This window comes from Corvus hawaiiensis, chromosome 2 (assembly GCF_020740725.1).
Source record: "Corvus hawaiiensis isolate bCorHaw1 chromosome 2, bCorHaw1.pri.cur, whole genome shotgun sequence".
Classification (NCBI taxonomy): domain Eukaryota; kingdom Metazoa; phylum Chordata; class Aves; order Passeriformes; family Corvidae; genus Corvus; species Corvus hawaiiensis.
Genome location: NC_063214.1, coordinates 89,638,888 through 89,653,539, shown reverse-complemented (window position 1 = coordinate 89,653,539; position 14,652 = coordinate 89,638,888). Strand labels below are relative to the sequence as shown.

At 39.6% G+C, this 14,652-nt stretch overlaps 1 protein-coding gene across 4 annotated transcripts in view; it reads right to left on the bottom strand.

Moving 5' to 3' along the window:
* Positions 1-14,033, bottom strand: part of HERC2 (HECT and RLD domain containing E3 ubiquitin protein ligase 2) — a 104,969-nt gene extending 90,936 nt beyond the window's left edge. For 2 of the 4 annotated variants that reach the window (XM_048324832.1, XM_048324848.1), the window contains exons 1-3: positions 13,953-14,032; positions 13,068-13,187; positions 2,271-2,385 (exon numbers count right to left, since the gene is read on the bottom strand). In XM_048324832.1, the coding sequence (XP_048180789.1) occupies positions 2,271-2,385; positions 13,068-13,139 (187 nt within the window). In that variant the 5' untranslated portion in view covers positions 13,140-13,187; positions 13,953-14,032. Of the gene's footprint in view, positions 1-2,270; positions 2,386-11,182; positions 11,297-13,067; positions 13,188-13,952 lie in introns of those variants that run through there. The other 2 variants (XM_048324842.1, XM_048324856.1) reach the window with 2 other exon arrangements.
* Between the last annotated feature and the right edge of the window lie 619 nt (positions 14,034-14,652).

Sequence of the window (14,652 nt, the reverse complement as noted above, 5' to 3'; positions counted from 1 at the left end):
CCACGACAGTACCCAGTAAGTGATCTCCCCGGCTTTACCTCAACCCCCAAGCTTTTCCCTTTTATTTTCTCCCTCTGTCCTACTGAGGAGGGGCAGCAAGCAAGGAGCTGGAAGGGCTGGCACCTGGCTAAGGTCAACTCACCACAATACAGTACTGGAAGCAACAAGTGGAAGTCTGCCTTCACCACGACCACTATGGATATAAGAAAGCTTTCAAAACCATCATCACAGCTTTGACATTTTAGGGTAACAAAAAAGCCTTATTTATACAGTAAAGTGACAGAAACTCTGTATTTTTAAGTAACAGTATCCTACAGTATTTAACACATTATAAATTTTTGAACCTTCTAAGACATGTGTACACACATATATCCAGCATCTAAAACAAAGAATTCTCATCGCTGTTCAGAATAAGCATCCTAAGTGTGGACAAACAAGTGAAGTCACAGATGATTGACTTAGCACTTCTGGATTTTTACTTTATACTGCTGTCTATATCTAGCATCAGAAGTGACAGATTGCATTTTCCTAGCTGATATTTCAAGGATTACCCTGAAAATTAGAAACAATTATCCTATGACATCTCTCTATAAGCTTTCTCAGAATTACTAAAAGCACTTCAGCACTGTAACTAACAAAAATCTCAATTCTCTGCAGGTACTTAGCTATAAAGATATTGAAAGAACAGTCTTCTGTCAAAGACTAGTACAACTCCAAAAACAAGGTGTAAGTATTTGGCACAAAAAGATCAATTCATCAATTTCATTTGCAAAGCAGGTACTTACTCATTACTATAATATATAGTCTTTGGTATTACAGATGGTTTCTATCTGTCTTCTACATGAAAGCATAGTGTGTTGAATTGTTGTACTATGACCACCACAACACCCCTATCATGAGCTGTCAGTGAACAGGAAAGCATTTCCTACAATTCATTTAGGAGGTAATCCTTCCCTCTATTGCATCAAGTTTGCAACACCTGTTATTAACATACATGGAACTAGCCAATCCAAAGCACAAATTATTACTCTACCTCCACTCATTTCATGAGCAGTTTTGCAGTATCCTTTCTGATAAGACCAGCTGTATTTTCACCCAGTGTCAACAATAATATTCCAAATGGCCAGCTGCATACGGAAGACAGAAGTTTTCTAACTCTGAAACAGTTAGGAGCATAACCTGGTTTTTATTACAGCATGCAGCCACTCATAACCTACAAAGCTTACACACTTGATAAGTAAATGTATAATTCATTCTTCTCTCATAAATTATTTATTGTATCTTATTTCCTGTAGAAATTACCTCCTCTAGTCAAAAACACATCCATTCCTCCTATTTTTAAAGGAGGCATACTATAGGTATGAAAAAACTGTCTACATGAGTAATTGAGCATTATTGGTTTGAAATATCATGTCTTATCCCACAGTATAGTTCAGGAAGTAACAGGTGCTAAGATAATACTTCACTGTTACCAAAGGCAGTATTCCTACCCATCTCTCATTTATCTGGGAATCTTAAAAATTACTGACAAAACTTATCTGACCATTTGGTGAGTCCATTTCAGCCAGATCAGGAAACAAATACTTTCCTTTTTGACCAATTTAATTTTCTGTTCAATAAGGAGTCAAGGAGTACCACTTTTGTGGTGAAGATGAAAAAAAAGGCAAGAGCAGAATCACCCCACTGTCCATCACAAAACTAAATCCACCTCCACCGAAGTAATCTCTCTAAATAGATGTATTACTCTGCCATTTGCAGCATTTGAACTGCTCTCAAGTACACTGGAAAACTTAAAAAACAAACAAACAAAAAAAATGCACTACATTCTCAGGCAGATTGTGCACAGTTTTTTAGCTGACCTTTTAGCTACGTTCTGAAGACTGTAAACAAAATTAGAAATAGCAGTATCAGCTTTATCCCATTCCTCAGTCCACTTCCTTTAAACAAAGGCTTCAGCTGTAAACACACCAAGCATACCAAACAAAAAGACACTGCCAAGCCTCTCTCATAATAACATGCCTAGTTACAAAGTTAAATTTCACAAGGCTGGAACAGATTTAAGCCTTCATTTGGAGGCTTAGATGCTACCTTTCTGTACAATTCTAAGAAATCACTTTCAAATGTATTTAATTCAAAACATTAACACCTGCAAATTGTATAGAGAGGTAATGATAAATCAAAGTTTTGTGACAGTATGGAAGCTGAAGTCAATTTTCATCATTACAGTGAAAGAAAAAATGAACAAATAAGAAGAAATTTGAAATCCATACCTTTTTTTGGAGGTAGCTCACCACTCTGTATTAATTCTGTTCCAGGATATACAATCTCTCCATCTTTTACCATTTCATTCCACAAGCCGCATAATCCATCTCGTGTAAAAGCAAGCTGTTAAAAATAATACATTATATATAGTTACACACAACAATTTTCTCTCAAGGCAACTCAAGCTAACATTTAAAATACATCTGATTTTATACATCATCCCAGAAGAAAGAAAACACATGCACCATCTCATCGGAAATGACATTGTATGCATGTAGGACAGGGATTAAAATGCTCTTCAGAACCTCTGATTGTCTAGCTATGCTATTTTCAGGTTAAAAGTGCAAAACAGTAAATTTTAGATTCAAGTCTGGCAAAATGAACTTTTTCTTGGTGACAGATCTCATCAAACACATGGATCTGGTTACCTCAGAACTATCCACCCATTCAAGATGACATCAGTTGGGGGCTGGAGGGCTGAGAGGGTGTGGGGTGCCCTTTTTCCCTTCGGAAAAAGCTATTCAAACAAAGTCAAGCTGCATAAAATCTCAAGACAGAGAAACATACAGTCCCCTTGCCAACCAGCAACTGAAGAGCTGGGCATCTTAACCAGAATGATGACATCAAGGCACAGATTTGTAAATGAATTCAGCCAGTTCAATCTGGTCCTGCTGTGCAAAGCATCTCTCACAACCCTCCCTCTTCTTTCCAACTGCTACAATGCCTCCCCTCCCATGAAGGAGCAGATTATGGAACGATCAAGCCTAAAACCAGCTGCACCCAGAGGAAGAGCGAAGGGCTGCCCCAGCCCAGGTCAGCTCCCAATACACTTTGTGTTCAAGAGGACAAATACTGGCAACAGAATATAGACTCTGCTAGCTGGAGCCACTCACAAAAGCACTGGCTGTAACACAAATCTCCTTATGATTTAGGAATTTGGATCTCCCTTGAAGGATCCTAATGACCAGGATAAGTTCACTTCTGTTGATGTTTTCTGCTTTATAAAACGCTGTAAAACAGGTATCTACATCCCAAGCGAATTCCGTAATAACCAGGCTGTAATTCACAACTGTGTAGCATAAGGGAGGAGGGCAAGACATGAAACTGAGAAACAGAATACTTTCTGCATACCCAAGTGGTGCAGTGGACCACATTAAAAAAAACCCAAACAAACAAAAAAACCCAAAAAACAACAAAACAAAACCAACCAACCAAACAAATAAAAAACAACCAAAAAAAAAAAATCAACAACCCACCACCTGCTGAAGGCTTACTCAGAAGCATCTTTGTGTTATGTAACTAGCACTCAAATCCAAAGTGTTTCAGCTGAGAAGTAATACAAAGATGTGGCTTAGAACTGCCATAAAATATTTACCATTGCACACAGAAGACCACTTGTCTCAAGGAAATAGGTCAAAATAAAATATATTTTAATGATTAAAGATTATAGGTTTTATGAGAGACACCCACCAGCAGGGAAGACATTTGCTGATCTAGCTCATCTCACTTAACACAAATTAAAAGACAAGTTGCACGCTTTCACACCACTATAACACACTAAACGAGCACAGTAGTTTCTTGACTTCATATTGCATACTTCAGAAATGCACTCCAACATGTATTAATGACTTCACTAATTCTTCTTTTAGCATAAAATATGAGCTGACACATTGTATGTGTCTGTCACTTATTATTGCCTGATCAGGGGCATAAGAAGGAAAAGAATCATGAAGTGTGAGCTAGACATTATTAATTTTATCTGTGATTTATCAATTGTACAGCACCAGAATCAAACTCTGCCCATGCTTTACTGAAAGGTACAGTCCCTGTTCTTCAGCGCCATACAGCACAAAGAGCTTTTGCAAAGATTTGTCTTTTGCTAAAAGCTTTACATTTGGCTTAATTTTTTAAAAATTGGAATAAGCTGAAGCTGCATTTCAACAAGAAAAAAAAAAAATCATTCGCCATGAACTGATTTTCTTGATTGTTCCCAGTCTATGAATATTTCAACAATAAATGGCGTTCACTTTTTCCTTCTTTAGATGTGGTCATATATTTTAGTGGAATACCTAGAGAATTTACTTTTCAGAGTTTTTTTCTTGTGTAAAATAGCAAAATAACTGTTTCACTGATTTTGGCTCACATAGTGGTGATAGATTTTTTTTTTTTAACTTTCACCTGTTAAATGCTAACCTACCCTAAAACACAAGCTTGAAAAATAGCAAGTGAGGCAACCCTCCAGATGGGTTGCATAATAAATTACAGTTTGCACAAATTAAAGATCTTTCTCTAATAAATTGTCTTTTTTACACATTTTACTTTACATTCTCAGATCACCTTGGTATGGAAAATTATTGTCACAGCCCAGAGAATCTAAATGTCTCCAGGCTTTGAATGCCAGGTTCTTCATAATGCAGTATTGTTCTATTTCAGAAAACTTACTTATTACTTTTGAGAGCATTCATATAAAGCAGAATCAGGAACTGTTTTCTCCACTTCAACCTCTAATCCTTTTACATGGCATAAAGTTCACTCAACTCTTTCGCGCAACTAAAAACTGAAAAAGTAAACAAAATATCTTCAGCCTTGGGTTAGGTTCAAAGTCTTATCAAAGTAACTTTCTTGGTATGTTGCAAAAAGATAGAGGAACCACGAAGACTACAGGTCACAGAGTTCCACCTCCCTCTCCAAATACCTCACCATAAGCAGCCTTCAGATAAACAATTTTGCCTACTACTTAGGTTGTAGTTAACATTTTGTCAGCAGTATCTGTGTTGGGGGGAGGGGAAAAAGGAGACAAGTTTGAACGTAAAGAAACACTGGACTTACTTTACAGCAATAATCAAAGGAACCAGCTGAAAGGATAATTAAGAAACAGTATTTACTACCAATTCATCTGTCATAACTGAGGGCAACCTAATTTCAGTTGTAACAAAATGACTACTAATCTACTCAACATTCAGCAGATACCCAGTATTTGCTATATATAATAGCCAAAAGTGAAAGAAAAGTCTGAGGTTTTAAGTGATAAATTATTTACACAATTTTATTTTCATAATCTCAAAATTACATTATCACAATAGAAAATTTACAGCTCCCCTAAGAGAAATATTTCTTTTAGCCAACAGAAATGGGGAGGAGTGGTTGATACAAAAGAGGGTCGTGCTGACATGCAGAGTGACCTTGACAAGCTGGAGAAACGGGTTGACAGGAACCTCATGAAGCTAAACAAGAAGTGCAGAGTCCTACAGCTGGGGAGGAACAGCCTCAGGCACCAGTACAGGCTGGGGGCTGACCTGCTGGGAAACAGCTCTGCAGAAAAGAACCTGGGAGTCCTGGTGGGCACCAAATTGAACATGAACCACCAGTGTGCCCTTGCCATGAAGAACGTTAATGTATGACCTGGGCTGCATTAGGAGTGTTGCCAGGTTTGGGGAGGTGATCCTTCCCCTCTATTCTGCACTTGGGAATGCTGGGTCCAGTGCTAGGCTCAGCGTGAGAGACATGCACAAAAAGGAAAGAGCTCAGCAAAGAGCCATGAAAATGACTAAGGGACTGGAACACCCTTTTAATGAAGAAAGGCAGAGAGAAAGGGCTTGGGAAGAACACTCATCTACATATATATATATATATATATATATATATATATATATGTATATATATATAAAATCTGAAAGGAAGGTGTAAAAAAGATGGATCCAGGCTTTGCTCAGCGGTACCCAGTGACAGGACCAGCAAGAGTGGGTGTGAACTGAAACATAGGGGCTTCCCTCTGACCACCAGGAAACACACTTTCACTGTGAGAGAGTGACCAAGCAGTGGCACAAGGTGCCCAGGGAGGTTGTAGAGCCTCAATTCTTGGAGCTATTCGAAAGACATTCAAACGCAGACCTGGGCACTGGACTCTAGGTGGCCCTGCTTGAACAGGAGAGTTGGACTAGATGACCTCTAGTCCAACTAGATGACCCTTCCAATCTCAAACATTTGTGACCCTGTGAAACTTGCAGCTGAAGATAACACTCATCTGTGTAGTAGAAAAGTCAAATGTCTGCTTTGATTGCCCAATCCCGCATTTTTTTCTTCCTACAGTATTTTATGACTAGCGAGAACAAGTACATATTACTTTCTTCTTTTGCTCCTACCAATACCTCTCATATTCAGTCATTCATAAAGAGTCTATCAACACATCTCAGTGTTCAAACTAGAGAACTAGAACTTTGTTCAGAACAAATTTGAAAAGATTTCTCTGGTTTCTTTTCTCAAAAAAAAAAAAAAAAAAGAAAAAGGTACTTATACTAAATTATTTGAAGAATGTTCACAAGGCAATTGGTGGTACAGTGCAAGAGAAGAAAAACACACTTGGTTGGTGTCCTCATTGCTCCTGACCTACTGGAGTTCCAAACACAAGAGCAGCCACTTGTGTTTTGTGAAGTCTAACACTCTTTTACTAGATTGCTTGATTCATATGAACATCTTTCCCTCTAATAATCTAGTAACTTCATTTGAAAACGTTTAAAGGGATGAACTTAAAACAAACTCAGTAAATTAGCAAATTAAGAATAAGTTTTAACCGAACTTTTACAACAGACAACAGTACCAGAGATGTACCCTCTGTAAATCTCCCCCTCAAGGCCCTGCTTGCCCCACCACTTACATGCTTCCTTCCCAAGACCAGGACAATAGCAGCTCTATACTCCAATACTACCATCCACTGCCTTGCAACTTTGGCCCATGCTCTTAATCCTTCTACTCACTCCAGATGCTAAAAATCTCCCTTGTCCTTTCCCATGACATCTACTGACCTCCTCTCAATCCCCATCTCCTATACATCTCACCTTCAGAAACACCAAGCCTCTTCCATCATTTGTCACACTTTTTCATGCCCAGACCATGTCTCGATCTCTGCACTTCAAAGCCATTTATCTCAACAAATCCACGGTTCCCACGCAGACCTAAGGCTCAGCCCTGCTCACTTATCCCAAACTAAAAAAGCAAGGGCCTAAGGAGACTTTAAAGTGAACTTCTGGGCTGCCTCCACTCTAATCTTTTGTTAATCTTATCTCTGCAGTTAAACTGTGATTTATTCTGTCTGGTACAACATCTGATTAAGTCCAAGGGGTATCTAGTTTGGTTGCTGACATATGCTGCTGCCAGCCTCCAACAGGGCTGGCAGTGAAATTCCCGTCCATCCCCATCAACTCTAGACAGTAGGACACTGGTGTTAACATTTCCTTGCATTTCAAGAAAATGAAATCTTCAACCATAACTGGATAAGGTCATGAGAATTCTCAAAGCACTGCTACAATTTTGCTTTTAATAGATTATTTAAAGAATAATCAGCAGCTCTGATTTTGTTTTGAAGACAACTATTTAAATCAGATGCATTCTATGTAGTACATTAGATTATGTTCTCAATGTGGTTTCATAAACTTCCCTGCAAAAAGCATAGAAGCCTTCATAAAAGTTAGCTTGAACTCAAGAAAAATGAAGCCAGGAAAATAAAATGACACATAAGGACGAGGATTGACTCAGGTGGGATTCCTGGTTATATAATTGCACTGTAAGTTTAAGAAACTGACTTCATAATCATAGAACATCAATATGGATTTAAAATACAAGCTACTTAAATAATCTTCACCACAGAATTGCCAGCAAGGGTAGTGGAGAATCTGTTCTTCTATTCAGTTATTTTTGCATTAGCCTTTGGCTGTATTTTAGACTATATGAAAAAAACATTTCTCTTTAAAAAAATATTAAATCGAAAAACTTTTTCAGCCCAGTAATAGCAAGGAAAATCACAGAACAATAAGTCCCTTCCTAAGTCTCTCTTCTGTTCTTGCTTTTTTGAATCCATTCAATTCGTGTTTCCTTTCTCATTGTTGTCTTAGTATTTTGTCCTAGCTTCCTTCCTTCCCTGCTGAATGAAGCATGCCCTGAAACCCCAGCTGCTTATCACACCTATGCAAAGCACAGTGGAACACCACTAGACCTAGACACAGTGCTCAAAACCTCAGAGAGCTAAGTCAGAAAAGTTCAGCAGTCCCACGTTACTTCGATTTGGGGTTAAACTAGAAACGTCCCCATAGTAGCAGTGTGCTGCTGGTCTTCCACTTGCTGGAAAAGTTAACAGTTAATAGTCACACACAAAGAAAAATAATGCAATTCACTCAAATCTAGAAACTATCTTCATGCATCTGAAGAATAGGTCTGTCCGAGCCCAAATATTTGTACCCATGTGTTAAACCTAATTTCTCTAACCTATCACACCACATATAGTGTTTGTTCCTCCATCTGGAAATCACTTATTTTGGAGAGACAGCACTACTTCATTATTTAAATATTTTTTAAAAATTGCTACTGCGAAGTTCACTTCTTTTAAATATAAAGGAGTCCTCATTTGCAGTTTGTTGTAAGAACTTCCAAATAAGCCCTTCACTTTTTTGATCAGAAAACCAAAACAAAGAAGAAGGTTAATAGGAAAGTAACAAAATAGAGAAGGCAACTTTCACCAACTTCTTGCTTTTAATAGCCAAGACATCATTTCTTTACATAATCTTATCACAAGTAAAGACACTGTTAGAAAGAGTGGGATTTTCAAGAAAATCAAAATGACGAATGTAATTGTGAAGGAAGGGTAAAAAGGTTTCACACCAATGCAACTCTTAAAGGTGGCTATTTCATTTCTAAAAACTCATTTTTATGTCTGGAAAAAGATAGTAACAGAAATAGTCTGCCAACCATGAACTCAATGAAAACTGATGGAAATGCCTCATATTCTTCTTGCAGACAGCTCTTCCACCTTGACTGTTGCCTAAAGTTTTTCTCCCCACTACAGGAAAATGAAAGTTTTTCCCGCTAACTCCTGCTATTAAGCACAACAGTTCTCCACAGGATCCAGAATAAGCAGCCTAATTAAACTCCATTTGAACACACACATGCATCCCATTAGCTCACAGCACTTCTAGTTTTTAGTTGTTCATCCATCACTAATTAAAGGTCGCTGTATAAGATTCTAATTTAGTTGTACAGTACATCTATTTAATCAGAATTATTTTAAGCACAGTTTGATTCTGCAAACTGGGTAGCTAGGTTTAAGTAAACAATTTTAATCTTCCCTTTTTATAATAAAGAATGTCTTCCTTAGGAACAGTCATTAAAACACAATCTCCCATTACACACAGCTTTTGTTATAAATGTGATGGTTTCTACTAGTAATAGTCATCAACAGGTAGGTGTTTTCAATGTATTAATTCAAATCTAAATAAATAAATTAGAAATTGAAATGATAGACTTACTTTTTGAGTGACTATGTTAAACATGACACATGAAAAAGTGTCCTGCACTAAACTCTGCCTATTTTATAACTTCATAGGACTATTTTATTAATGGTGATGTTATACACGTCCTATTGACAGATGTCAATATTGTATACTGATGTTTTCATATTCACCTGAACTACCCTGAATTTTTCAGCTGCTGTAACAGTTTGTTTTTTCAGGCAACATGCAGTGTATCTTATTTTGCTCCACCAGGAAATTTAGATTTTTTCAGTAAAATAATGTTTCTGAGCACCTCAAAATTACACTAGTAGCCACAAATCATACAAGTAATTACAAAGTTAGTAAAAAGACATGGAGCAGTTATAGGATGCACTTGGATCTTTGTAGAGCACTTCGGCTTCCTAAAATAGCATTGTTCAGTTTCAGAAAAATTAATATAAGCAAAAAACACCATGAAGATACAGTTCCATTAACATTTCACACCACATCAGTTAATCCTACAGGCCAGAGGCTCGCGGCTACTACAAAAGGACTTGTGCCTTTGATATTCACTTAAGAACAGTAATAACATGCTACATCACACTGCCTTTGTCTCACAGCAGTAACATCCCAAAACTGAGTAAGAACATTTAAATTTGGCCCGGACACCAGCTGCAACAGTGACGCACACAGGTGATTAAACACAATCCGTGCTACAATCCACATGTCCTTCTTTTCTTATTACATTAATACTACAATGTAACAGACTTATTAATGCAAATAGTACTAGAATATTGTGTATTACATTATTCACGCAACATCACAAAAAAGAATACAATAATTTTCAGAGAGATTTCATTGGCTTAATCTACAATAACTGCCAGTTATCAAGTCTAAAGGGTAAACTCTCTGACAACAGTGACAAAGGAAAAAAGTAAAAAAAAGTACTTTGGAGACTACTAGGCCATCAAATGAAACCATTTTACTTCCAATTCTAGCTATACACCCCAAATTTTGCAGCAGAAGAATTTATTTTAAAAACTAATCAGTCTCTGTATGTCTCCAAGGTAAGAATTCCCCAGAATAATTCTGTTCCTCCTAGGACTGTCACCTACTCATTCTTGGGACTGCTGTACACTGAGAAGTTTAAAATGTAGCTGCGAAGTGAAGAGTTCCAGGGTCCAATTCAAAACAATTTGTAGTCATCTTGATCTATTTACATAAATTTAGTGTGTCTTCTTCAAACCTCTGACGCTCACCTTTTCAAATTCCTGCTGACAGTCTCTTGAACACCAATAGGGCTACAGCTGAGCCAGTAAAAACATGCATGGTAGGAAATCTATATATTCAGTACACCCAGAACTTAAAGGATTAAGACACAGGATTTATACCTATTAAAAAAATACCCACACGCAGCTAGGTCATGCTAGTCTGTCAACCAGTAGCTAAAATAATCATTCATGTAGTAGAAAACTTCTCCAGAGCCCAAAACCCCTCTCCTTTACAGAAGACATCTGCCATTTAATACATTAAAAGATGCTACGTAAGATTCACATGCTCATTTTTCAAAATACTGAACACACGCATCCAATTAAGAGCTCTGTGATGAGGACCTGTGTAATACCAAAAACAGATAACCTAATAAGAAAATTATATTATACCCAGGAGGCCTGGCTTGTCTTCAGATTCCAGAGAAGTGATGTTTGCATCCAGAAGATCACAAATGATTACTGTTCTCTTATTTCATTAATCTCATTATTTTGACTACAGCTTGACTGGAAGAAAAAAAAAAAGGAGTACCCTGGCAATTAGAGTCTAACTTATTACTTATAAAGAACTCGTATAAGTATGAGCACTTATTCATAGAAATATGCTGCAAGTGAAGATTTTTTTATTATTAAAAGGAATTACTGTAACACATTAACTAAACTACAGACTCATAAATCACAAATATTTCATTGCATTTATACACAAAACTGAAAATAACCCTTAAAACTTGGGATGACAACTGAAATCCTCCACCAAAAGTCTAAATAAATAGAAAAAAAAAGGGATGTAGAAAAAAGGCACTACAAAAAAAGGAAAAATCTGAGAAATCACATGAACAGTCACATTTTTCACCCCATATAATACAGAAGAAAAAAAAGGCAATGCATAGTCAGCAGCTGTTACAAACAAAGGTAGCCACTTTTTCAGATACATTTTCCTGTATTCAACAATCATTGAAGCAATATACTTGTAATCTAAAAGCCACCCTTCTGAAAACAAAGATATATTTCCATATTTCTTAATACGCTTATCTCCAAAATGTTGTATAGTATCTTTATTTACTACATTAGAGAAAACATCTGACTTTAGATTGAAACTTTTACTTTGGTAGGAACAAAAGATGAAAATAGAATTAACCTAGCCAAATTAAAAGCAAGCCCTGTCATTTCACAGCATTTACATTCAAAACCCACTAAATAATGTAACCTCTTAGGCTATGTCTGTCACTTCTGATTCCAATTTATCTTGTTTGATGTAAAATACTGGAGAAAGGCTGCTTCCAAAGCACAACTGCACGGGGAAAAATCCTTGTCTAACCATAAGAGCAGCTCAACTCAGCCATGCAGACTATCAGCATGTAATCTGGGATAAAGTCACAAAGACAGAATTTTTAAGACTTTCTCAGTAGCACTACTGTTAACAGTAAGAAAATAACACTGGCTGGCCCATCCCAACAAGTATTTTAGTTTTGAGTTGAAACTTGGAAAGGTTATTCAAAGTAAGGAATCTATATGCAACATCTGGGGAAAGGAAGACGAAGAGACAAGGACTTAGTTACTCATTTCATCTGAAACAAATATAACTGACCCAAACTACTCTATTTCTCTATATTTTCCACTTAATCATAAAACCTGAACGGGGAAAACACGTTAGTATCCTCCTCCTCCCCGTATCATGCAACTTTGCTAAATGAAGAAATCATCTTCTAAGACAAAAGAAAACTTTCACCGAACACTGGCATATTTCAACAAAGACCACTTCCATTTCAACCTTGCACCTTTGACAAAAAATTGACTCCCTTCAAAAAGGACAAAATTTAAGGAAAGCCTCTATTCATACCAACAACTACAGTAAATCTAATCTGAATTCTTCAAAAATATAAATTACATTTCCATTGCCTTTTGCGTCAGTTCTCCTGTGCATTAAAGCTGCTAGCTCATACGAAGGCAAGACATTTAGCAACAGCCTAAATAGGAATGTATAGTTCTAGCAGAAATGCCACATACTCTGCTAGGGGCTTTGACAGTCTGCAAAGATAACACACATATGTAGCCCAGCTTGTTTCAAAGCAGAAGGAACTGGACTGAAAATGCAGATCTATTTGCAGCTCAAAATAAGCTAGTGTTTCTTCAAAACCAGTTATAAATCAGCATACTTGGGAAAACCTATACACTATCTCAAGAGCTGCAGTCTTCTACTTGTCAGCTTTTTGGACTAAAAGCATCCTTGATCAGCGCCTGAAAGGTCACAATGCAATATGACCATCAAACTCCTTACCTGCAAGTCTGTCTTCAACCATTTGGAGTCAAACCTTGCTTGAGCAGACAGACAAAAAGAATCAGAAGACATGTTTCCTTCTTCAGCCTTCTCTCCAGGCTGGCTGAGCAGCCCAACCTGCTACAGAAAGAGCAGAAGAAAAAAAAAAAAGACAATCTAGCACATGAAGTAAACCACACAAGGTTATTTTTGTTCAGATTAGGACGGCTTCCACTTGATCTTTAAAAATGTATCATGAAGAAGGACCTCCCTCGTTCACATTCCCTGAATATGCACGGGGAGAGAAAGACGCATTAGGAATACTATCCGAACCTAGAAAAAAGCCTCCACATCCCTTCCCTATCACAGCCGTGGGAAGGAAGCCTCCCTTCTGCTGCACTGAGCCACACCAAAGGCCTTAACGCTGCCCCTCAGCCCCGTAAGTGGTGCATGAAATAAATAATTGATCGCAGATTACGCAAGCCGCAGGCCAACATAAAGCGATTATCAGGGTCACGCGCACCCCCTCCTCCCGGCGGCGGCCGAGGCCGGGGGCTCCCCCTCTCCCGGCAGCATCCCACCCCCGCGCTCACGTCCCGCTGTCACCGCCCCTGACGGCCGCCAGCCGCGGCTCTCACCCAGGGGCCAGCCCGGGGACAGACGGGGGGCGCGGGCCGGGGGCGGGAGACGGAGGAAGAGCCCCTCCCGGGCAGGGGTCGCCGCACACGGCGCGGGGGCCGCCCCTGCGCTGCTTCCCCTTCCCGCGGGGCTCCCGAGATGCGGAGCGGAGGCCGCGCTCCCCCCGCCGCCTGCCCGCCCACCAGCGCTCCACGGGGCGGGGGCGCTCCCGCCCCTGCTCCGCGCTCCCCCCGAGCCCGACGGGGCTGTCGAGGCTCTCGCACTCACCGGGCAGCCGCGGCAGCGACGACGGCGGCTCCTGCTCTCGCTCCACCGCCGCCCGCTCGGCCCCGGGTAATCCTCGCCCCTCCTTCCCTCGCCCGCCCACCCCCCACCCCTCCTCCGGCGAAGCCACTCTCCGATCCCTCCCTCGCTCCTCCGCTACTGGAGACGGGGAAAGCTCGGCCCCCCGTACGCCAGCGGAGCTCTCTGCCAATCGGGAGAGCGGCGGGAGGCGGGACATCCTGTCCCGCAGCGGGGCGGGGAGCGGCGCGGGGCCGCGGGCGGAGCCGGGCCGGTGATAACGGGGATCAGAGCATCCTTACAGCCGGGATGCAGAGATTAAAAAAACACAAAATTGACATGTTTAAGTAGTTGAGAGGCTATCTGCAAACTATACTGTTGATTTCAAAAAAAAAGTAGTTTTTAAATGTTTCAGACGAGAAAGGTTAGTAACCAGGAGCTTGGAGGCAAACAGAATCACGGAGTGGGTAAGGTTGGAAGGGACCACAGTGGGGCGTCTGGTCCAGCCTCCCAAATCAAGCAGGGTCATCCCAGAGCACGTGGCACAGGATCGCGTGTCTCTCTCTGGAGACATTGAGAACCCACCTTGCTGTGTTCCTGTGTAACCTGCTCTAGGTGACCCTGCTTTGGCAGAGATGTTGGACTGGATGATCTCCAAAGTCTCTTCCAACCCTAATAATACTGT